Source organism: Empidonax traillii, unplaced genomic scaffold (genome assembly GCF_003031625.1).
Source record: "Empidonax traillii isolate 1590-97213 ecotype Southwest subspecies unplaced genomic scaffold, ASM303162v1 scaffold631:size1259156, whole genome shotgun sequence".
Classification (NCBI taxonomy): domain Eukaryota; kingdom Metazoa; phylum Chordata; class Aves; order Passeriformes; family Tyrannidae; genus Empidonax; species Empidonax traillii.
In genome coordinates this window covers 1182241-1208690 of record NW_020955824.1, presented here as the reverse complement: position 1 = coordinate 1208690, position 26450 = coordinate 1182241, and the positions used below count along the sequence as shown (strand labels likewise).

The 26450-nt window shown below is 35.4% G+C and overlaps 1 protein-coding gene across 1 annotated transcript in view; it reads left to right on the top strand.

Annotated features, from left to right (window-relative positions):
• The window catches only part of AHI1 (Abelson helper integration site 1), a gene marked incomplete at its 5' end in the record, with an annotated part of 79026 nt that overhangs the window by 45739 nt on the left and 6837 nt on the right, over nt 1–26450 (top strand). Inside the window, 4 exons of the mRNA XM_027898953.1 lie at nt 9178–9236; nt 14744–14809; nt 17109–17271; nt 18722–18828. Of these exons, the coding sequence (XP_027754754.1) occupies nt 9178–9236; nt 14744–14809; nt 17109–17271; nt 18722–18828 (395 nt within the window). The remainder of the gene's footprint in view (nt 1–9177; nt 9237–14743; nt 14810–17108; nt 17272–18721; nt 18829–26450) is intronic.

Genomic DNA, 26450 nt, shown 5'->3' with positions numbered 1-26450 from the left:
TTCTAAAAATCCACTGTTGTAATAGCAGTAGCAGGTTGCTGTTGCATTCTAGAAAACTTTGCGGACCTTGTAGATGAAGGAAACTAAAAAATCATTATCATTGAAATCTGTGCCTAACTGGATCTGCAGTATATTGCTTTAATGTTTGAGTTAGCTCTGTAATAGATGATACCAATATTATATTCAGATTTTATTACCAGAGGTGCTACAGGCCATTATTTTATTTCCCTGTACAACTGGAAACTAATTAGAAAGCACTTAGTTATTCATACATGTTCCAATCATTGATACGTAGTAAAACTCCTTAGAGTAGTTTGTTCATAAATCATCTGAAAACTCCAGTGTGGATATGGAAAAATTCTCATGTGTAGGTTGGTTTCACCACGCATATTTTCATGAAATATCTGACCAGTCTAGTTTCTGAACTACAAAATGGAAAGTAAACTTGGGAATGTATTTTAAAGACATGACCTTCTGTTTCTGAAAGAAGTATGTCTTGCTGTGAACTTTTTACCTTACTCTTTTGATTTGAGACTATATAAAAAGTCCTATATAGTGGTTTCCTGATTTAATGTCTGCCGATGGTCTTAAATTTTTCAGGTTTAATAATGTATTAATTGTTTGGCAATTTCTTGGACCTGAAATATCAAGCTGAATCCAGCATATTTCATATGAGGTTGCTGATACTATTTTTCCTTGAATGCAAGTATTAGGAAAATGCAACATAAGTTCTTCAAGCACTTAGAAGATTTTAATTTTTTTTTAGATTTTTTTCAGTCAAGACTTGATTTGACATTGTGAGGCTTACTGGGTAGTGTAGAACCTCAGTAGGTCATGCAGTAGCTGGATGTTTTTACTTAGCTGACAAGACTTAATGCCACAAAAATATTGATGGCTGATTTTGAAAAGTATTTGTGGTATTCTAAGCATATTTTCTCACAGCTTTCTATTTTTAGAATAGCAGACTAACTTAGTTTAAGTAACTGTGAGTAACTAGCCATTGCTGAACTTATGTTGGGGGAGGAACCATGTGAGATAAATTACTTTGTTTTCCTTCCTTGCATAATTTTCATTCTTTTTCTTTTACCTGTAGTCAACTTTGGTTTTTTTTTAAAGACAGGAGTAGACTCTTGAGGTCAGTAGATACTTGACTTTGAGAGTTGCAGGGAGAGTTAAATTCCAATTAAGTGTATTACATATAAATTAACTATATTAATAAATAAAAATTAACCCTACTTCATATTTTTAGGAAGCAGATGAGCATAAATCCTGCATAAGAGCTCCATTTCCTCTGATTCAAGGAGAGAAAGTAAATGCAGAAGCAAAAGATCTACTAAACCAAAAAGAGAAAGTTGCTACTTCAGTGTTGGGCATCCACAGCTCTAAGGGACTGCAGTTTCTGTATTTCATGGTGTATTTTTGATGGAGTAACACTGCAAGCTGTATTTAATAAAATACAAAATAAGTTTACTTTCAAATTTACTGTAGCTTGTTTGCTTTTAAGTAGTCCAGGGGACCTTAGCAAAATTAATAATGACTTTCTCAGGAGATCTGCAGCACTAGAAGAAAAATAATTCTTATTAATACAAAGTATGCGTCACAGTCTGCATTTTCCTTACATCTTTTTTATCTGCTATCTAGAACTTGTAAATAATACTGCCAATCTGATTTCAGAATTCTGATGATATCTCTGCAGGGTTATTGATGTTTGCTGTAGAATCATTCTCTGTTCATTGTAGAAAGGAACAACTGAGTACTATAGCCTCTGCTTATTTTCAGTGGTATCTACTGCCATTGTGATGTAATGTTAGAAGTTGTCATAAATTAGCACATTCCTGATTAGCATGAATTCAATAAATGTTCTTTACTTCAAAAGAATGCTTGGACACGTGCTACTACTTGCACTGTTTATATATGGTACTGTAGAAACTTAACATTTGCAAGAAAAATGTAAGATGATGGTTTGATAAGATTACTCAGAAATAATTAGGTGGGTGTGTAGGCTGCTAAATGTATTTGATTTTAATCTCTAATTAAAAAGTTGGAATTTTTAATTGTTTTTGTGATGCAATAGTTTTTACTTCATTATGCTTTTTGTAAATAGGGGCCAGATTCTGCCTGTTCATTGTGCCTGAGTATAGATTAAATGTTTCCAAATGAAATTGTATTCTCCTCAAAGCCAGTGACAATCTCCATAGATCCTCCTGGAGAATTATTCTCAGAGCAAATACATGGGTTTGCCCTTGTATGCCTTGAACCAGGAACGAAAATGATGGCTAACCTTGAATGAATATCTCTATGCATTCTTTTGGCTGATGAGAGAGATAATTATGTTGTGGGATCTGGCACTGCCAGAAGCACAGTGTTTTCGCGTTAGTGCTGTCTGATTCTGAGGTCTCTTATATGAGGATTGGAATTAGTTGATGTTACAGCAAAGGTATCTCTCTGTGGATCTACAGGTGTGAATTTAAGCCTTGGTCTACTCCACTGCTTCAGTATTCAGCTCAGTCTGCTGCAAGGACACACTACTTGGTTATTTGGGCTGGGGAATCAGATCCTGCCAGATGCAGTAACTTGACGTAACTGCATCAGTCCTTGGATAAGGATGTTACCATGTGAAAGCGCACTATACTGGTTGTCTTTCTCAGTTTAGGACAGCTGTGACTCGTTTGAGAATATAGGGTTTTCCTATTACCTGGCATTGGGGCATCTACTGGAAAATCACATGCTCTGTGAAAGAAGCTGCAGCAATATGTATGGAACTGCATGGCCCTGAATTCCCTCCCTAGATTTACTTTACTATATAACTGGTTTTAATATCAGTGTTTAGTAAATGGTTCAAAAGGTAAACATTGCTTACTTTTTCATTGAAAGCTTATCCTTCTGTGCAGACTTTTCTATATAGTATAGTATTTCAAACAGCAACCAATGATCTATTGACATAATTTCTATTTTGTTAGTTTGTGAGTTTTCATTGTATTAGTGGGGATAGGGAAGGGAAACAAAAATGTTATGCTTTTCTACCTATCAGTACAGCTCTGTTTTGGCTTGACTGGGAGGGAATGGGAGTGGTGTGGGTTTGGTATTTTGTTAAGTTTTGGGATTTTGGTCATTGCCATCTAGATCAATCTGCACTAATTGGAGGAGAGACATCTGGCAGCAGTAGACCCAAGGCTTTTCTCTCTAAATTTTTTTTTAAGTGTATACAGCATGCAAACAGTTCTCATATTCAGCTGGCAAAAGAAATTAACAGAACTTTATTACTTATAAAAAAAAAAGTTACCAGAGAGGGGTTTTATTTGTCCTATAGATTTGGGGTTTTGGTTTTAAGTGCATAGTTTTAGGTTAACAAATTGCAACCTCACTTGGAAAATGAGAACAGCACGGAGGAGATAGTTCAGTCTTTTCCAGATGCTCTGATCGAAGAAAAAAGTGGGAAAAAGACAAGGAGAATGCTATTAATGGCTGAGAGTGAGTAGACTTCTATCAGTGCAGAATAGACTGTGAGAATTCTATGGGTGTTTGTAGAAGACGTTTGCATTTGATAGTGTTGCCATCACAGCACTTTTGTGAATACACTTAAATATGGCATGTGAGAACTGCCTATTTTGAGTATATACATTTTACGTGGTTTGCAAGATCACAGAATCACAGCATTGTTTTTGTTGGAAAAGATCTTCAAGATCATCAAATCCAACCTTTGGCCAATCACGACTGTGTCAACAAGACCGTGTCACTAAGTGCCATATCCAGTTGTTTTGTGAACCACCTCCAGGGATGGTGACTCCAGACTGACCTTCCCAGAGAGTCATTCCAATGCTTTAACAACCCTTTCTTTTGATGAAGAAATTCTTCCTAATGTCCAATGTGAACCTCCCATGGCATAGCTTGAGGGTATGTCCTCTTGTCCTGTCGCTAGTTGCCTGAGAAGAGAGGCCAACCCCCACCTGGCTACAACCTCCTCTCAGGTAGTTGTAGAGAGTGATGAGGTCACCCCTGAGCCTTCTCTTCTCCAGGCTAAACAACCCCAGCTCCCTCAGCCTCTCCTCACAGGACTTGTGCTCCACACCCATCAGCAGCTCCATTACCTTTCTTGGTACGGGCTCTCAAGAGAACTAACCATTTCCTTTGGTGTCGTATTAGTTGCAATGAGAATGCTATTTTAGAAAGAATGCTAAAAATGCTCTGTTGTTTGTCTCACTTGTATCTACTTTTGAATGTAGTTTTTTTTTTTTAACCTACCTTTTAACCTACCAGCCAAATGCATCTAAAGTGTTTTTAAAATCTATGATATGGTTTTCAATGTACTTTGGTCCTGTCATTTCTCCTGTTCGATGTGGAGTATCTCCAAAATCATAGATGAAGTCACATAGAGCAGAACTGGAAATGGGTTTTCACCCTCAGGAAGGGATATTAGCAAAATATTTATTTAGTTGGTAGAATGAAAGGTATTCTTGTATTATTCTTTTCATTTTATGTGAACTGCATCTGAAAATGTTTGTGGTGGGTTTTTAAAGTGTTGGTGATCCTGTGTTTAAAAACAGGAAGATAGGAAAACCGGTTCTTATCCAATATACGAGCAATCTCTTTATTTAATGAACTCTGATCTATTAAAGTATAATTGGTTTGAGGATAAAGCCTTTGAGGGAAGATTAATATAAATTTAGAAGATTACAAAATTATCATATTTCTCTTATACCTAGCTTGAAAAATTAAAGTGCTGAAAGCTTTTATTTAAACCAACCAACCAACCAAACCCCAAAAAGAAAAACAAAACAAACAAACACAAAACAAACAAACAAACAAAAATCAACCAAACAACAAAAAAAAAAAACTACAAGAAAACCCACCTCAGAACTTCCCTTTAAAACCTTTGAAAGCTAAAGTAGATATTATACTGCATACTAAAAGACCCTTTGGTCACAAAAGTTATACTTTTGAATAGGTAGCTGTGCTGAAAATATAATTCTGTTTGCTGAAACCCAGTGTCTGCAATAAGAAATACCTTTTCCTAGAGGCATTGTTTTCATGTCTTTCAGGATTTGTTTGTGGGTTTTTAGACATTAGCAATTAGTATAAACTTAGAGTAAAACTCCATTAAAACTGGAACTGGAGTAGGTAAGATTATTTTTTTTTTCTCTCTACATGCTTTACAGTCGTTCATCACAGAAATGGTCTGAATATTGACTTTTTTCAGGCTTATTATATATGTCTTTTTTCTTAGATGTTCTGTGATTTTATGAGAATTTTCCAGGATGAAATTTTGGATTATTTCATTAACTGTAGATTCCATGTGACTGGAATCCTTAGAGATTTATGATGCTCAAATGCTTTTAGTAATTAAAAAACTAATTTATCAAGAACATTTCAGAAAATGGGAAAAAAACTTCTTTTGAAAAGTTAATTAAAACATGAATTCTGCAATGAATGTTCTCTCAGCCTCTCTTAAAAGAGCATTTTTTTACATAAACATTTAACATTGGATGTTCGTATACAGTCCGGTAGGATAAGAGTGGATTTATGTGACTCCCTAGAAAGAATTTTTTCCCTATTTTGGCTTTTATGCTATTAATGTAAAATAAATAAAATAGCTAAAGGTGCTGTTATTTAAAGGGAAGTTTTCTTGATAATTACAAGTACTACTTTGCGGCACCGTTGCTGTTATCATACCAACTCATCTACCTTGTGCATTTCAGTCCAGCTATTTGGAATTTGATGGCTTCATGCTAATGTGCTTGTCTAGAGCAGAGGGTAGTTTTTCAGTGAAAGCGTGCAGTAAAACTGGGAACTTAGTAGTATAGAAGTGTTTTGGACAGGATAACTGCTTGGTTTCTGTCTTCTTTTTTCTTTAGTTGCTGTTTTACTGGCAGAGAATATATTGCCAGAAGTGACTTGGGAGGAACTGAGGACAGACTTTCAGTTCACTGTTCAAATTATGCAGGAAACTAACACAGTTTCAGACTCCTCTCAAGGCAGACAGCTACCTTGTTTTGCAAAAGATACTAGTTCTTTGGTAATCATTTCCCAAAAGCCATCACATGCTTGGACTCCCAAGATAATTGTAACAATAGGATTATGTGGACCATAAAAAGAAGCTGTCTTGCTGTTAAATTGTGTCGACATGAAAATTCTGATCATTTGAGAAAAAGCATTAGCATCTCTTATTTTGAGACATCTAATATTGCATTTAGACATTAGCAGTAGATTTTTCTAGAAATAGTCTCTTCTCCTGTAAAATTCCATATAAAGGAAACCACTGAAGAGTCAACGCAGAGTAATAAGAAATGCAGCAATTCATATGTTGATACTTTAATAGGGAAGATTAGCTTCTCAAGATGTATGTGATTTTGAAGGTGAAGGCAGCTGATGCTGTAAAGAAAGAGATTATTGAATAGTTCAAGTAAACCCTCTGCAATAATAAAAATGCTTTTCCATTAGTGATTATGAAGCATCATAAGATAGGACAGTCTAGATTAACCTGGCGGTGTTGGGTTTTTTTTTCAGGCTTGACCTTACAAGGGATTAATGACCTTTCTGTTAATTCAGACTAAGTGAGAGTCCCAACAGGTCATAGTGTCCTGTAAACTTTATTTTTAGGTTAAGTGGATATGTCATTCTGCAATCCTGACCTCAGTTTCAGTACCTCACTATAGGGGTTGAAAAGTGTGCAGCCTGGATCAGAGATAACCAAATAAAGCACTGCTGAGACTGTTAGTCACACCTGCTTGATGTCATTTACATGCTTCATCAAGCATGGAACCATATCAAGATAGTAGCTGTGTAACACACATTGCTTTAAAATTCTTCTGCATCATTTGAGAAAGAAGGGATGGATATTCCCTTGCTTGCTGAACAGACCTTGTTTTGGGAATGACAAAGCTTTGGACAGAGTTTTTTGTTGGTTTTGTTTTGTTTGCTTGAGTTTTGTTAATATGACAGTTCTGAATGTAGGGACTACTAAAGGAGTACTTGATAACTGAGAACAACTAACGGATAACACTTAAACTAGTCTGGGGTAACCAATAGGCATGATCATAGAGTATTTGGATCCAAGTGTGCTATGGTCTGTTTACACCTCAATAAAGTAGTAAGAATTTTCTGTTTGTTTTGGCTCTAGTCATGGAAAATGCTTTCTAAACCAGTGCCAACTTCTAGAATTCAGTACAGCACTGCCTGTATCTTTAGGTTACACATCTGTCTCTATCCTATGCTTGCAGCATAACAGGTCTGCACTGTCCTTTATTGCATCTCAGTTGGGAATATCAGTCTAACCATAAAGGTTTCACTTGACAAGTAGCTAAATACAGAGACTGCACAAGAGTACTCACACGCATACTCATACAGTCCAGAAATACTTGGAGGTAATGTGTATTTTCTTTAGGTAAACAAGAAAGTCAATTATATTACTGATAAAAATACAGATTAATTTTGTTTTTTATTTAAAACTTGATTTTTCCAAACAAACAATTGGTTTTATCAAATAATTTATATGTCTTGTGTCTTCATATGGGTTTGTGTAAATTGGCACAATGCTACAATGCTCAAATTCAAAATCCTATGGTAGAATATTCAGCTGTCTAAAGAAAAATTTATTTTTTATGATGAAGACATTTTATTGATTTCTGAGTTTGAGGTTTTTTATTCAAAGAGTTGATATGACACTTGTATGCAACAGTATATCCATATGTAGTATCACCTCTATAGCATCTGTGTTTGTTAACTGTATGAGTATGTAGATAATAATGCCAATAGAAGTAATATCCCCACTGGCTTTCGGTGTTAGTGCTGAAGAAATGTTTTAGCAAATAGCTTGTTTGAAAAAAAGCTAGCTTCAGGTCTACCGTCTTGAGCATGGGTTAAATTCTGAAAATTGTTTCTATTCTCATCTCTTTCTTCTTCTTAAAAGAGATGGGGTAAAGTAATAAGAAGTAAAGTAAGCCTTTCAAAATGAAGTATTTCAGAATTTATACAAGCTTTTTTGAAGTTACTAAGATCAAAAAACTTCTAATTCGTACACATAGTTGAATAATGCACGTGTTTAGGATTTTTCACAAGAACAAAATTAGTCGCATGCAGAAGATCTGCAGGAGCATGGTTTAACTATGATTATTTGATCTTGCAGCTCTTATTCTAGCTAGAAATATATAAATATCTTAATGATTAAGCATTTATGAGTAAATCTCCTGTGAAAGTCAAAACCACTAGGCTTTAGAAAGGATACTGTAGGTGAAGTTGTGCAAGCTTCCTTGTGGAGCTGTGCCAGTGCATGAGAATCTGAATCTGAAAAGTCGTCTTTATTCTGATACTGGACTCCTCAAAAGCAAGCTTTTGGTGTGGCAAATGAAAATGAGCTTTCAGAATTTATTCCTCTTTGAAAGCAAAACTTGTTTGAAAGCTGGTGTCTTCACAGAGAAAATCCAGTGAGCTTAACTCTGTGTTGCCTGGCAATTCTGTGCTTGAGAAACGGTTCTCCAGTGAAGCAGTAGCGTATTTCACTGTCATGTTCAACGATTTTCAGATTTTTTTGTATCTTTTCTTTTTAAGATGTTTTCTTAAGTATACAGCTGAGGAGACCAATAACAAAAAGATAAATCCATAGATGATGAAAGGATTTTCGTGAGCTTAGTAGTTAACATAATAGTTTGAAAAGAAAAGAATTTACAAGTACTTGTTCAAGTGTGCTATGTAGAGAGTGAATAAAATAAACAGCAAGATGTGTTGTGATAGGAACTCAGATGATCAAAAGGAACTACTGAATAGGCATAGTTATTCTTTCAGATAAAATAAGGAAGTAATTCCTTTGTGAGTTTTTGTGATCATTTCTGTTGGAAAACTTTGTATGCATTACTCAGAAATTCAATGAAGAGGAAAGCAATACAGCCTAGATAATAGTGTCAGCTTTGAGCACGAGGTGGCATGTGGACATAGCTTGAGCTACTTCTCCAAATCATTTGAATGGAAATATTGGATTAGTTAACCTTGTGTCAGGTCTGTTAGTTAAATAAACCCTCCAACTGTTCCTGACTGAAGGATGCATAGTTGTGACTGAAAGATGCTGCTGCTTTTCATTAGAATTTTGTCAAACATATCCTGCTAACATAATGATTTTAAAATAAAATGGTTTATTCGATGGAAAAGGATAACAAGCAGAAAATTCACAGCCTTTTCTTTTCACAGGGTGTTTCAGCCCAGTAGGAAATCCTCTTAGCCGAACACTATTGGGTAGACTACAGATGGTATGGAATTCTCTTTTTGCATTTTTTTTAAATTGATGTTTAACTATAAAATGTCATTATTCACAAGTTCTCATTGTAGAGAGGTGAGTTTTTTATCCTATCTTTATTAAAAAAAAGAGGTATCTTCAAGCCAATTGTCTACATAGGCAAATTAGCTTATGCTGCAGCCAGCTGGTAGAAAGATCAGATATCTGCAAATCAAAAGCTTTATATTTTTTTCATGATTTACTTTCTGTTGTATAGAAATAAATAAGCTAAAATCACACTCCTGAGTTTTTTATTATTACCAAGAAAAAAGGCATTGATAAGCAGCGAAAGAAAGCTGAGATGGTAACTTGGAATGAAATTCTATTTTAGCACCATGTTTTCATTGTTTACTGTTCCATACTTCATCTTTTTGTAACAAATGAAATCACAGCTATCCATTTGTTTGTTTAACTGCTCATCTATTAAATATTGATTGTAAACTTCTACTGCTTGTATTTGTTCCTTTGTTTATTTCTGGTTTCCTGATCATGATAATAAAAATCCAACAGAATCTGTAAATGCCATTAATTCCAACTTTACGTTTGATAAGCCTGTATTAAACATAAAATGTATGGAGGAACTGGTGACAGAAGAACAAGTGGTGCTTCTGAACACTGAATGCATTTGTATCTCTGTGAAGCTGGGCCTGTTGTAGATGTTGGAGATGTTAATCCTCCTGCACTCATGAACAGAATGCCATAGTTTATTATTCTGTTGTAATAACACTACTTATAATTTTTGAGAGAAATGTTATAAATGGATATAATTTAACTTTGATCATTTATAGCTGTTTTACAATTTGGATTTGGGGTTTTGGTTTGGATTGGTTTAGGATTTTTTTGATCCTACCTTATTTAACAAAGTCTGTTTATACAGGCGTGGAAGACTTATAAAATAAGTAGGATTCACCAAGAAATTTGAAAGTATAGTTTTACATTGCTCTTTTGTTAGTGGTTACCTGGTTCTTGTTTTCACACTTTCAATTTTTTAGCCATCAATATGTATTTTTTAGGGAAAAGTATAAGTTGTTCAACCAGTACATTAGTGTTCTCTACCACAGCAAGCTTGATAAACATGTACAGGATCAGCTCTTTTGTGAGGTGCTAAATAGTAACTAATTTAAATTAGTTTTTTCTGAGAGGGCTAAATTAAGGGTTATATTTAAACTTTGAATATTGAATATATTTGTTGTTTTTCATATTACAAATGCAGGAATATATTTGTAAGTGCAGGTTAACTGAGTAATTAATACCAACAAAGTAGCATATTTAGAAATGGTGAAATAGTTGAAGAGGTTTTAAATCATTTCAGGAGCTGGAGTATTTCACATGCCTCTGAATTAATCTTTTTTTCCTTTTCCTTTTTTCTTTTCTTATCCCTGTAGGCTTTACTGCAGCAGCTGTGTTTGCATTTCTTATTTCTGTTTGTACATTGCAGGTTTCAATAAAGTGCAGCCTGGTGCAGGTTGTTTTTTCCTCAAGGCAAATTATAGATTCCCATGCTTATTAAATATTAAAAGGCTGTGATCAAATCAGGATTGTAGTCATCTGAAGTGTAAGGAAGTAACTTTAAAGTTTCTACAGACAGATTAATTACAAAGAAGAAGAGTGTATCATTCTTAGCAATTGATACTTTTGGAAAAAATTTAATTTAGCTATTAATACAAATACTTGCACTTCTGTTTCCCATAGACTAAATTTGTAGTTAGGTGTCACTAATGGGAAAAGGAATGCATTGGACCAGAGAACAAGAACAGAAATATGATAGTGCTAACAGTATTTGACTGTTTTCTTCTAAGTCTCAGCTTATTTAGCATTTAATTTAAAACTTCAATTACTGGAGTAAAGAGATTGCATGACATTTTTAGGAGAAGAGACAATTAAGTAAAATTCTAACCCTTTGAATTTCCAACCCTTCTTAAGAAAAAAGGAAAACAATGGACCAACAGTAAAATCTCAGTTCTGTTCTGTAAGATTTTTAAATTTTTTAAATATTATCTTTTAAACTAACCAAGAGTTTTCAATCAAGCTCTATAAGGTAATTTCTCATTTTGTCTTCTTTGAAAAAAAAAAAAAAACAAAAACAAGAAGCCACCATAAACCAAAAGCATCAACAAGAAAAACCCCAAAAGGTAACAGTCTTAGAACTTGGGCTATTACACACTGAGGCAGAGATTTACTGGATAGGCAAGGGAAGCTGTAACACACATTCCTTATGTGTTTACTGGACTGTTTGCGTAAGTAATATTCCCAGTTTCTCTTCCATTCTGGCAGATGGCAGGTGTAGGGAGGTGGAGTGGAGAGAAGTAGCGGCACTATGCAGTATTCAGGAAATAGATGTTTGTCCTTCTTCATGTGACTGAGTCTGTCACTAATGGGAAAAGGAGAGAGGGTGGCTTTGGCCCTGTATGCATACACATTAGGGTTCCCATTGGTATGTGCGGTGTCACCTAAAATTAGTCTTAGAAAAGCTTATTTTTCAAGTGTTGTTATTAAGAGTTAATGACCAACTGTTAGAAGGGGGACTTAATCTATATGTTTATTCTTTTACAATGAAGAATATGTTTACATATAAGGTAAAATCATATGGAAACATTATTAGACTTTACATTTTTCTGTATTTTTTTCTTTTAACTTTGATAATGTGGTAATTGAAATATATTGGTTCAGTAGGAGAAATGAAGTGCCAAGACTTTTACTGAATAGACAGTAAAAACTAATAATCACTTGTTCTTACTCAGTGCTCCTGCTTTTAAGGGAATGAGTGATATCTAATGCTCAAATCCTGTTAGCCACTATACGTCTGCATGAAAAAAAGCAAAACCTCCATTAGCACAATCACTGAAATTGCCCAACTAAAAAGAAGCCATAAACATTTTAATTAGTGTATTATCAGGAATTGATAACACTTGGTACAGCAGTATACCTATTGGTTTACTCTTAGGTGCAATGTTCTCTTTTGTGTCCTGAAACATTTTTGTTTGGTTTTGAGTTAGAAAATTCAAGGGTATCTTAAGTGGGTTAGTCATGGATAACCAGTGTGATACTCCATGGTCTAGAACTCTGCATGAATGACTGGACCTATTTATCTTCCTCTGAAAATGTTCCTTAATGCTGAAAGCTCCTAACAGCTTTGCTCAACCCAAAGCAGTGTGACATGGCAGACTACTTCAGCAAGGATTTTGTTTCTCTTTCTCACAGATGGTCTGCCTCCCAAAAAGACCAACTCCTTGGAACATAGCTATAGCCCCACATCTGTTCCAATGCAAGAAAAGGATTAACTAGTTTCTATCCTGCATGAAAAAAAGGAGACATTAATATTGTATTAAGAATTATGTATTCATACATTTCAGTATTTCTGTCGTTTTTTTGGATCCTGAAAACGTGCCTTAACCTCGTGACACAACATGTAAAAAATTGTGTTTACAAGCTGAAAAGCCAGTAGTCTTAGCTGGATGTTTCTTGCAGTGTAACTGGTAGTTGGCACTATTTGAGGAATGGCACGGCACGGCATGCCAGAGGCAGCTCTGCTGCCTTGCAGTAGCTACATTTGTGGGAGGCAGCTGAAAAGGGGTCATATAATGATAATTGAGTTTTATTTCTTTGAATCACAGCTGTGGCAATTGCCAGCTAGAGGTGGAGGTGTGTGTAGCCAGTGATGTACTCAGAGTATCTATCTCTTTAAGAGGCACCTCTTTGGGTTGTTGTTGCCTTAAAAGTTTAAGGCAGTGTCTGAGAATATTCAACATCATCACAGGGTGACTCATGGATTTTAGCTTGTTATTTCCAAACAGCTCACTCTCTTCAAGCTCTTCTTGAGTGTTTGAGACACCCCTAAATACTTCATTAAAAGGAGAGAAAGAGAGAGAGACAGATTGAGACACAATAATGGGGCAATATGAACACCTGAACTAGATACTTAAATAATACTGCTAATAATTCTGATGAATCATTTTTGAGCAACAGGAGGCACTCCCATCCCACAGGCTAAGCACATTGCCTGTGCAGTTCTCTTAACCTTGAGAATGGAAAATGAGAATTAGCTGAAACCTGTACAGCAGTGCTAACTACCAGTAGACCACTGAACAAGCCACGTACTCTGAACTGCAGCTCCACCAGTCTTTGTTCAAAATTTGTTTATCAAATCAGGCAGTTACACTTTTTTTTTTCCCCTTCTGTGCGTGTACATAATTACTCACAACTCTTTAGGTGGCAGGCTTAGATGTTCTGGTAGATGATGAGAACTGAGTGCAGCTGTTCACTTTTATACTGTGTTCACCTGTATGTACTGTATGTGTGTGTAACTACTGTGGCAGCTCTAAAACAATCAGGAGACTGGATGGAACCTCAGGATAGCCAGTGATTTATATTGCATATGGGATAAGCCTCACTAAGTTATGAAGACACCATTGAGGACAAGAATCTCTGTTCCTGAGAATGCCATTTATTCTACTGATGATTTGCAGTGATTTTCTTTGTAATGTGTAATAATGTTCCTTGAACCACTATATAAAAAAACCTGTTGAAAATAAAAGAAGCGCTACATTTTAGATACATTTTTTTAAAAAACATGAGAACAGAAAGAAGTTCATGTAAAAGATAGCTAAAGGAGTCACTGTTAAATATGAAAAAGGTGAAGTATGTCAGGTAAAAGTTTTCAGATTTAAGTGTTTATATCTGTTAGCGGTAGAAATGTTTATTTTGCAAATCTCACATTTAATTCTTCTAAAATGTCTTAATTCCTCTGTAATATTTCTATTCTATACTGTAGTGTACATCCTTTGACACACACAAAATGTAGGGGAAACTGGCTTCCCCTTTGTGAAGACAGATCATTGAAAAAAACTAAGTAATACCAGCAAAGGACTTGCAGCTCTTCCTTTTTTTTTCTAGTTTGTTGTTCCTCTGCTAATTTTCTTTATTTTTCTATTTTGTATCTTCTTTCAACTCAAGCATTCTATTGTTTGACAGAAATAAAATTTACTGATACTGGCATATCCTGATTATTGCATTATATACCTACCATTCTTTTGAATTTGTTGGAAGTCTGAAGAGTGAGTGGTAAAGATAGAACAGCTAGAATTAAATGGAAAGTTTTGGTTATTAAGACCAACCTAAAATTTCCATTATATAGAAGTGACATCTTTTACATACTGGTTCAGAGGTGAAGTTCACTCAACAACTTCTTAAATATCTACTGTAGTGTTTGCAATGCAAACAAGATGGGACTGCACAGTCATCAGTCCAGTTGTCTTTAGTGCAGTGTACATGCTTGAAAAACTTGGTATGTTTTTCTAAATATCTACCAACCAATAGCCAATATTACTCAGTGTTGCTCAACATCACTTCTGCTTTTTCTTTTTTAAAAAAAACCATTTTATTACAGATAATTCTTACCATCTTAGTAGACATAAAAATACTCATATTAGTAGTTTAGCAAGATACTTCATATTAAACTTTCAAAATAATTTATTCTTCTAGAGTGATGACAGCCTGACTCCATTTGGAGTGGGAGGAGGAAGCAGTTGTCCACTTGGGCAAGAGACAGTAAGTATTATGTAATTTTTTGCAGTATTTTCTATACCTGTTTTACTGTATCTGTGGTTCTGAAAGCATGTTGCCCTTTTTGTAGCATGAAATCCCAAGGATTTTTTTTGCTCCTGTAGATTTTGTAATTCTTAAAAAGATGCTCATGAATGGCATAACATTAATGCTGGTTGTATATCACCCTTGGAAAACAACCCTGTGAAACTTTGTTGAATTTAGAATTTTTTACTTTTTGCTTGGACTTGGACCCAGGCAGAACTTGACAAATGTTTGAATGTCACACCAGAAGAAGGTCCAATGCTTTAGGCATAATTGTGAGTGGTTTACATTCTTCTTTGGTTTTGAGGTGCATTTCCTGTATCCCATCATGATCATTTTTCTGATCATATGTCTCCAGAGAATATGATGGAAATTTCCACATTTCATTTAAATTATCAGACTTAATAAACCAGTTGTATCACAGGACACATTGGTTTATTAATTTCTTATTTCTGAGAGACAAACAGTGGGACTTGCTTGATTGGTTTGACCTGTTTGTGGCAGTGAATTTTTAGTAACATTTTCTAAAAAACCATAACATTTACACCGGAACTATCTTAAAAAAGACACTGCAAAATGAAGTAATTATAGCTCTGCCTTTCATTGTTTTTCATGCTGCCAAGTAATTAGTGTTACATTCCTGCATTCTTTCTTGGGTTTTGGTTTTTGGTGTGTTCTTTTTTTTTTACCTTAACTGACCTCATGGTTTTCATGAGGTTGTCACTTAACTAAAGTGGCACTATTAGAGCACCTCTTACTGGACATGATCACGGTGTTCATTACTGTGGTTTAGTTTGCTTCTGTGCTACGGTTCATTTTTCTCTATTGTCAGCACCACCTGTAATTACTGTATTAGCTTTCCTAAAGCAGGGAGGAGAGTTATGATAAAGAATATTTCATTGTTTAGCTTCTTTATGTAAGTTCGAGACTTTTGAATGCATATTTATATAAATTTCCTATTTAGTGAGAACTATGCTGATACTAATTTTTGGTACTGACCAGCTCAAAAATTGCCACGTAAAATTTAAAATGGTAGAATCGTTTCCATGTTTTCCCATTTATAACTGACTTAATCTGTTTAACTGGTGACATGGAATTATGAAAATACAAGTGACATTGGCTATATTTTTACATGTATAAGTCACAGGTGATCTTACTCAAAGTAGAAATACAAATATAAAAGCATTGTGCAGTTCAGCAGTCTTAAGATTTAAATGCATGCATGAGTAATAAAAAAGGGGTTTTTTCCTTCAAATCCCTATCATCATACTAAGCTGTCTCCTTCAAACCCCTTAAACCTCCTATCACTCCTAACAATCCCTGTCTCTGACCTCTTTACTTACAGTTTTGTAGAGGAATGTGAGATCAAAATTATAGGTAGGGAAGCAGCATTCTGTTTCTAAAATAGGTCATAATTTTACTCCTCACTTATGATGAGGAAAGTGAGCAATTCCCTTATTCTTTCAGTTCATTTGTTTTCTTTTCAAGCTTTTCTGCTCAGAGTTCACCAGCACAAATTTTTGTTCATAGTGTATAGGAAATAATTAAGAAATTGTACTTGACATTTTCATATTCAGGGTAGAAAGCAGGCTTCTGGTAATGTAGTTTATGTAGTATGCTTGATGATTACTAGTATTCTTTTTCATAAAAGGATAGGTGCATCGTACGTCAAATGGATTTATTATGTGAAATGGAATTTAAGTGTGTTTTGGCAGATATTTTTAAAGTTGTGTATCCAAACCCTTATTTTTAAGCAAAACAAGCAAAGAAAAAAAAAGAAAGGAAAAAAAATTGAGTGATCAAAGAAAAACTTTGCAATGTCTTTTTGTATTAAATTTTTCCCTTCAGTAAAACTGTCGTACTGTTGAAGTATTTATTCAAACACATATGCTTCGTGAGCACACAGAGAATGGGATCTGAAGGTGGTGTAACAATTCTGAGAAACTGAATGTATGAAGTTTTTTTTTTCCCTTTTACTTCACAAGCAAATTGCTTATAAAACTAACAGCTGCTGTTTTGAAGCTAATCTTAGTGAATTGAATGTTCTTAACCATTTCTGCAATCCCACAGTCCTTTATCTTGCCTCTCCTGCTGCTTTCCCACCACCCCTGATCCCATTAGCAAAACTTGAGGCAGCCTCAGCTTTTACCAAAGTGCAGCTTTGGTTTCAGCTGCTTTTCTGCAAGAGGAAGTGAATGTTGCGCTTTTTTCTCTGTGGCATGGTTGTGATAAAGCTGTGGTGCTCTTATCTCTCTTTTAGGTAGTGGCTCTTTATGACTACACAGCGCATCGATCAGATGAGCTAACCATCCATCGCAGTGACATTATCCAAGTGTTATACAAAGATAATGATAACTGGTGGTTTGGCAGCCTAGCAAATGGACAGCAAGGCTATTTTCCAGCTAATTATGTGGCTGGTGAAAGTAAGTTTACTGCTGTCTTCCTGGTATACCGGTGTGGGTTTAACTGATGGTCCAAGATTTTACCGTGCTGTACTGCTTATTGTTCTGAAGATAGGAATTCATGTAGTACACACATGGCGTAATGATGACTTATTGTGGTGCAAAAACTGTATAGCTAACCACTTAGAAAGTTGACATACCTGACTTAGGAAGGTAATTGTTCTTGGTTAAACATTCCAGCTTCTGTAGTACTGACTTAATTATCTGTCTACTGGATTGATGCCTTTTCTCTTCTTACATATATAGCAATCTGGTTCATGCCCTACCTTGGTAATGATTTAGGACACACCAAAGCATTTTACAAACATCTTAATTTTTTCTTAGGCAATCTCCACTAGATCTAGCTTTTGTAAAACCTCTTAATTTTCCCCCTTCTGTACTGGAGAATGTTCAGTTCCCATATAAGTTGATTTCAGTATGAAGTTTTAAAAGAACAGTCATGGTTAAATCTCATATCTGAGCATTAAACTTGCAACCAGGCCCTTGGTATTAAAACAGCTTTGATTAAACTGATACAGACAAACCTAAATGAATCTGAACAAATAATATAGGAAGCATCCTTCTTAGTCAACTGCTCTAAAGATGCTCAGTGTGTTGATAGTTGTTAGTATTCAGCTTGTGGACACAGCATGTGGTTGCATGGTACCAGAAGTTCATTTGCCATCCTAAACTATCAAAGTATCAGTTATGCTGGTGTTTAGAAATCCTTTAACCCAACATTTCTCAAGATGTTTTCCCCCATTTTCTAGTTCCTCCCTCTGTCTTTCGGGTGAGATCTAGTATTTAAGCCTCTTTTCTAAAATAAGACTTGGACATAACACTGTGCTCACTTGAGGATAATTAAAGGTAGATTTACTCCTGCCCTTCCCCTTTGTGCTCCCCTTGCATATCCTGTGGATTTTCTCCAGCCTTTCTTCCTTGCAAAATAACCCAGAGAGAAGTCTATAGGAAGAGTCTTCATTGATGGCCTTAAAAATATGCTCTTAAAAAAAAAAAAAAAAAAAACTAAACAAAATTTTGGAGGCAGTTGTCCAGCTGTGCAAAAAAATCTCTGGTAGATGTGTTCTTTCAGTTGGTGATTGAATCATCTTATTATTGAATCAAAAGAAATGTGTATGATACATTTGTTAAGTATCAGCTGCACTGCTATCAGTATGGAGTTTGTGGGTAAATGTTTGAATGCTTTTATTTTATATAGTAACAAATATATAAATCACATTTAAATCTAAGCTTACTAATATGAATAAAAGTTGATGGGAAAATTTTCATAAATTCTCATACAGTGTTTGGCTTCAAACATTTTTCGCCTGTTTCAGTTCACATCTGTTTTTGGCTAGATCATAATGTCATGGTGGTTCACATAAATTCTTTCATGGCTCTTATAATGGTGAATTATGGTTCCTCTTTTCAGAAGACTGTGAAGAACAACCTTCAGAATTAGTATCAGATTCTGCTCCTCTCCTACCAGAAGAACCAAGAGAAGCAGAGGAAGGTTCTCTGATGAGAAGGAAGGATTCTGTAAGTAGTGTTACATTGTATCTCTTGTGTACCACATGGACAGTATTAATTTTTTAACTTTTTTGTAAAAATTTCTTATGTGTAGACCTCATTCCAGGCAAGCAGGTAGATTTTCAGCAGAAGTGTAATGCTTGTCTTGCTTAGAATCAGCTGTTCCGTCATTTGGCAATTAAATATTCTGCTTACTTACACCATTTTAATGAGTGGCAAGTCTCCCATTGACTCCAAAGTTTACAGAAGTCTCTCTCACAACCATGTAAATCATGGTGGAGGAAACAATATGGGTTTGTCAAAATATCACGTAATTTCAGGTGCTTGACTGTCATTCTTGGAATACGCACTACCCACAAATTCTTCACATTTTCGACCATGAAATTCCTTCATCTATCACGTTGCTTAGGAAGGAGCTGGGATGTTTTTCTCTTGGGAGTTTTCCAGTTCTTGTAATATCCTAATTAAAGATACGCAATGTGATCGTGACACGTTTTTACCAGATGAGGAGGCATGCTGCATCTAAATGTGCTTACATGTCAGTGGCTCTTTCTGTTTCAAAGCTGCTGATGGGTCTCTGATATGAGTGGCTGCACCCATCCTGTATGTTGCTTGGGAGACTTTGTAGTTTGCAGGAGCAAAGGTAATAAAGGTTTTTGCCTCGACGCTATCTATTATCTCTCCACTTCCACCATATACTTACACTGGGTTGCAATTGCAAATGGCATTATGTTGTTGCTTGCATACCACATACTATACTGTGTGCAAAAACATTCCTGTTTCTGTGATTTTAGTTAGAATACAGTATGTGCAGAAGAAAAAAGAAGCAGGACCCAATCTTTAGTCAAAGAAAAACTGAGCATGTGATTTTTATTGGGGCTTTCTTTTCTGAGCTTTAGAGATTCTACTATGTGCAAGGCAGGTCACTTGATTCTCACTTCACCAGAAGGAGACCAGAAACTTGGAATAGGTTATGTTTCCCTTCTTTGAAATAAGACTTTGTTTGTTTTGAAACATGGGATAATTTGTAAGGAAAAAAATATAAAAATTAGGTCAGTAACTGTTAGAATTTAAGGAATTTTTATTTCAACATATTTGTATCCTTAGTAAGTGTGCTTTCCACAACTATTCATTTACACAACTGTTAGTGACATAACTACTTAAAAAAGGAGCTTTGTTCAAATGTCTTTCAGAGTATTTGACTTTTCCATGTACTTTTGTAAAATTGAGTCTAATATTTTATGTCTGATTTGCAAGACTCAAAACATACTCTGTGTTACTTTGTTACAATTTTGGGGATTTTTTTTTTCAGATGATCTGTCTAATCTTTGCTCTGTAATGTATAGAATTATACGACTATTTAGGTTGGAAAAGACAAGGCAGTGTTCAAGGTTAAAATACTCAATGCTGTTTCTATTAACCTTTTTTGTGTAGCTTCTGTTTTTAGTAGGTGAATAGAGAGAGGTAGCATTTAATAAATTATTGAGTACAGATTACTCACTTGGCAGTTTTGTTGAAGCCAACTGCTATAAATCTAATTACTAAGTGTTTTGTCTCTAACTATACTTGAAAAATGGAATTCATCACTACACTGAGTAGTAATAATTAATATAAAGTTTCTTTTATCTCTTTATAGCTGAGAAACTCATAGCTAAGCCATTGTCCAGGAGAGACAAGGGTGCATTACTTCCAGGCATTGACAGTAAAGGCAAACAAACAAATATGGGAAAAATTATGTTACTGAGGATTTCTTTCATTTGTTGTCTACATTACTAGAGGCACAAAGGTATCCCAGAGGGAATATGTTGTTGTAATCACCCAGTTTCACTCATACCCAGATTAGAAAAGAGGGAAGTGCCAAGACACCTGTTGTTATTAGACTTGGTCATTGTTATCCACATCTTTTTCTTCTGTTTTTATCTAGTAGAAATCTAGTCAATTTATTGCATCAAAATACTTTTATGTGCACTAATGTTACTAACATTTGCAACTAGTACTTGTTATTCAGCTTTGTGAGAAGCAATGTTGGATTAGTTCTGATTGCTTATAATTTTTCAAGTGTCCATGGTTGACATTTTTCTAATGCTTGTTTTTGTATTACTAGTAGTACTTTTTTACTGAGACTCAGTTTTAGTAATATTTAAGTGAAATATTCTTTACTTGGATTCTGCTTGTATTTCGAGTTAAATTGACTACATATTTAATAATTAGTTGGAATTTTGTAGTAGTCTATGTAGTACATGTAGAAATTCAAAAGATACATTGAAACAAATATACAGTGACTGTCCAAAACAAAGCATGTACATTGCTTTTTATCTTGCACAGCAGCTAAGGGCACTACAAAATCATAAAGAGTCCAGAGGAAAGTTATGAAACATTTACAGATCCTGGAAAAATTTATATAAGAGGATATGCTTACAGGTGGAGAGAGCATATAAAGTAGTACCTGATGTGAGTTGGATGCACTCTTATATCTTTTATTTTTCTTTTCCTTTTGCTGTTAAACAAGATCAGGAACATAATCTGGAATGGAGCACATCTAATATTGGTAGAAGGAAATTTTTGTTTATCCCATGTGTAGTTACCTTGATAAACCTACTATAAGACACTATTAAATGTAGATGCTTAGGGATTAATTGCTTTAATAAGACATTTTAGGCTGAGGTAACGGCTGAAATTCCAAAAAGCATCTGAATGACTGGAAAATGCAAATCTGACTGGTTTTTTTAATTTCAAGTCACATCAACACCATATAAATCATCAAGAAGATAGACAATTGAATCAAATTATGAATCTAATCTCTGTGAGACTTGCGATGCCTTGAAGTGCAATGGGTTTACAAAAGCAAGAGTTCTGCTTAGAAGAAACAAATTGTCATAACCGTTTGTCAGAATGAATGAAAGTTCTGCAGTGCTTTGGCTTTAGGCAATACCGGATACCTCTCAGACAAAGCTGCTAAGACGACCACTGAGGGGGCTGATCAGTTATGGCAGTTCCTGTCTTGCAGTAGTGACACAGCAACTTTTCTTCCTATTCCTTACATTTTTTTTCAGTATAAGACCTGATGAAAGGAAATGCCAATTTCTTTTATGTGGGAAGTAAGAGAAATCATTACTTTGTAATACCTGTGTGTTTTGGTTGGTTGTTTTTTCTTGTTTGTTTTTTTTTTTAATCCAAATATATTTTACTTAATTATAAGTTTTTGTTTAAGTTGTTACCACAAGCAGGAAAATATAATTCATTCTTTGGTTGTGTTTGGGTTTTGTCCACAAGCGTGTTTTCCCTAGTATTTAGCTATGCCTAGGTCTGCTATATCGTTCTTTTTGGGTTTTTTGGAGGATTGCTCAAACAGTTACTGTGAAAATCATTATAGAAATTACTTGTGAGATTTTGCTACCACACAAGACTAAATAGGGCACTTAGAATGTTGAATATGACTATGGTTTTAATTACTGAGAATACCAGATAGTCTAATTAAAAATAGTTTTCCAACTGCAGATATAACAAATATATATCTAGCTAATCATCAGAGCTTTATGAGTGAATAAAGTGGAATTATTAACATTAGAAGAGGGTGTAATACTCAAAATCCAATATTAATCTTTGCAAATAATTAAAAAAAAGGCTGTAGTTCAAAGGACTTTCTACCATCAGCTTTGCATTCATAACATAATCATTTTATGCAAACCTTGTTTTCCTGCCTTATGAGTTACTTAACTCCTGAGCCACAAAATTAGGTCATAATCATCTTTAATTACAACATACATCTAAACTGCCAATAGAAATTTCATGGAGTGAAGGTGTTAATTTAAAATTTCCATTAAAAATGTAAGAAAATAATCTCTCTACTATATTTATCTTTGAAAAATGATACCAAGATGTAAAATAATGGTCATAAGCATCAAAAGAGTTGCTGTCAAGAACCACATTATTATTACACAATTTGGATAATCTGCCCAAAGATCATCACAACTTGATTCCGTGTATATTTAAGCAAAGTTTGGGATTATCGCTGTTCACATAAATAATTCATGCTCTCACTCTTCTTCCCCTAGAGAAGGTTGTTGTCAGACTTTGAGAATATTTAGCCCCCTGTGTCTGAAACTAACCTGCCAAGCAATTGACGTTTTTCCCCTGCACTTAAGCCCCTTCTATTTCTGTGTTTTTGTGGGCTCAAAATTTTTTTATTAAATCTTTATAACAATATAAACTTTATAATATAAAAGTTTAAAAATCCTAGAAAACTTGCTCTCCATTTCCAAAAATAGTAGCTAGAAATTTTTCTATTAGCGTCATCAAAAACTTTTATTTTAGAGTTTGTGCGATTTCTATTTTCTGTAATGGTGCCGTTCTTCAGGTTACTGGGAAACATTTCAGTGACTTTGAGGATCACTTCAGTGATCTTTTAGGAAGAGGAAGAGGGAATAGGAAGATGTAAGTATGGTAATGAGGGAAACACTGAGAAATTAATACAATGAAACTCTTGCAGTGAATAAATCTGAAGACTTTGGACACATCGCAAAGTGCGTTCATTTTCAAGGTTCAGAGAGGTTGCAGCTATAAAAAAAAGTGATAGTCTATTGAATTAGAATGTATTATAGAGAAGTTTATAAGTCTGGGCTTCATTCATTGCTAACATGGTTACAGATCTCTCTTTCTGAAGGTTTTTATTGTTCAAGTTGGAGTTATAGAATCATAGAATGCTGAGGGGTTGGAATAGAGCAGATTAGAGGGGGAGAATCACCTCCTTCAACCTGCTGGCCGCATTCCTTTTTGATCCAGCCCAGGACACGGTTGGCTTTCTGGGCTTCGGAGCACACACTGCCAGTTCATGCTCAACCATCACCCCCAAGTTTTTCTCCAGGGCTGCTCTCAATCACTTCTCCACTCAACATGTAGATGTATCAAGGATTGCCATGACCTTGCACTTCTCTTTCTTGAGCTTCATGAGGTTTGCATTACCCCACCTCTCAAGGTCCCTCTGGATGGCATCCCTTCCCTTTCAGCCTGTTGACTGAACCAGCAAGATGAATTACTCTTTCTTGAGCATGTGTGTTGCTACTTTATTTCTGAGCTGGTAGCTGTATGTTGTGTCTCAAAAGATTTTTATGCCTCTGTCTATAGTATTGAAGTCATTGAAAGAGAATGTATCTGGTTTATAAGCAAATAATTATCTGTTGGGGAGAAAAAAAGAAGAGATTAAATAGTCGTTTACCGTAAGTGACCAGTCTGTTTAAAGGTAGAAAGAATCAGGCTGAGCCACTGAATTGGTCAAACAGAACCAAATATACTGTTGAGGGATGCATGTTATTAAGATAGCTCTCAGTAGCAGGCTAACTTCTCTCTTCCCCATGTTTTCTCCTTGGGTCCTCATAGCCTCTTTCTGAAGAGAATTAAACTCTTTTTATGCAAATCTTAATGCAAAACTGTGACCACAGATAAATTCCCAGAGGCTAAGACTTCAAGACTGAGAACAGCTGCTCTAAACCATACTATTTCAGTCTGAAGTATCATCTCCCCTCTTCTTTCTCCTCCTTTTGTTGTCCCTCAAATACTCATCTTGTGGATTTGATTTCTGACATACAGTATTTGTCAAGCCATGATTACAGTTTTCACCCACCAGATTTTCCATTTTGTGCAGAAGATAGAAATCCATGCCAAAGTCTGTTATATACAGAGCCATGGTTCTGCTAGATGATCACAAATGAGCTAATACTGTTAGACATAAGGGTTAGAATATGGTCAATCTGATTTGGATAGAATTACTCTTTAAAAATGCTAGAAAGGGGGGAAAAGCAATTATAAGTTAATTGCATTTTAAATAGGAAGGTCATGGCAAAAGAAATATATGTAATTCTGCTAGCAAAGATCCCTGCCAGTTGTTCGTTTAATGGGGAAATGTGTGGATGGGTGGAGAATAGCAGGAAAGAAAATGATGAGTGTGGTGTCACCACATTTCTCTGAAACTTGACTTGTTAGAAAAGTTTTGTCAGGAGGCATCAGCAGAGTTCTGAGGAGTTAAGCACATGGCTATGAGTCTTTTATCCATGCACTGTGTAATAGACAACAAAATAAAAACCGTATACTGAGTGTATCGTCCTAAAGACTGGTCTGAGAAGGCAGAGAGACATGTTTATTATTACCATCTCTGATCCAGTGAATCTTTTATTAGATCAAGTTCTGTAGAAACAGCTTTTATGGGAGAGTTCCTCTCTGAGGAGTAGGCTGTAGAGCAAGCTCATTTATTGTCATGGCTTGGATCACCTGAATAGATCTTCTGCACCACTCCAGTCTGTCCATACCTACCTCTTAGTCTGTCAGAGAACCTCTGCAGACCATCAGTCTTAGTGGCAGCTCTGCACAGCCTAGAGGAAAGTACTGCCAAAGATGCAGACTTGGGATGAGACTTTGCCACTAGTATTTCCTTCAGATGTCCTCTGCTGCAGGTTCTGCTAGGAAGTATGTTCTAACATATCTGATTGGTTCCATGAGTTGCACATGGGAGGGTTTAGTGCTTGACTTACTGCTGTGGATTCTACAGCAGGGATCAGGAACTTGATATACTTTTGTGTATTTTGCCTTTACTTGTATTGCCTTGGTTGCTTCTTATGTGGCATCACAGAGAATGTTAAGTATAACCAAAAAAAAAATGTGCTGTAAAGCAAGCAAGCCTTTTATAAAAGGAAAGTATGTATTGTGTTCCAATCTTTATGATCATAAACAAAGCAAAAGAAACTTGAGAAAATCCAAGCTTCCACAGTTGATATGAACTAATGTTCTTTTCTCCTTCTGGTGGATTGTATCTCTCAAAGGATGGAGAATTAGAATATGGCAACAAAATAGAACACCATTAGTGGCACTCTACAAAAGAGCTCATTTTTTGTACTATGTGCAGTATTTGTTCTTGCGAACAGAAAAATATGCATAAGTATCAAATATTAGGGTGTTTTTCTTTAAAGCAAACACTACCCTAATAATTCTGTATTAATATTTAAGATCTGCAATCTGGATGTAATAACTAATACCATATCTGATCCAATACTAGGTTTACTGAATCTTAGTACAGGCACAGTGAAAATAGTGCAGAGCTGTTTGGAGATTCCAGGGAGATCTGCCTGTGCATAACAAGTGGTCAAGAGGTTTCAAAATGGACAACTATGAGATCAACAGCTTCTCCAGCTCCTCCATACTCTAGCCTTTTTTGACTTGCTCCTTACGTTGAAATGTCCTCAGTGAATCCTCGGCATATGAGTGTTAGCACCACCTCCTTAGCCAAATACCTTCTGCCAATTTTCCCAGCCTCTGTTTACTCTGCTGTGCTCCTCTTCCTGCTGCTGCATCCCCTTGTTTCACCAGCTCTTGCACTACCTCCTTGGATCTGCTGCTGATCCCTCTTGTTCCTTCAGTACTGTTACTTCTTACATCACTAGGATGGGAAAAGTAGTTCAAGGAGTAGGTTAAGGGGGACACAAAGATATGCGGCATAGACAAAAGAAGGTAGCAGCAGTGAGATCTGCTTCAAAAAGATCTAGTACCTGGTTCCTGCTTCATTACATGCTTTAAAGTCTGTAGGAATGAGGTAAGAAACCAATCATAAACAGTGCTGTGGAGAACTGGGAATCATTCTCTAC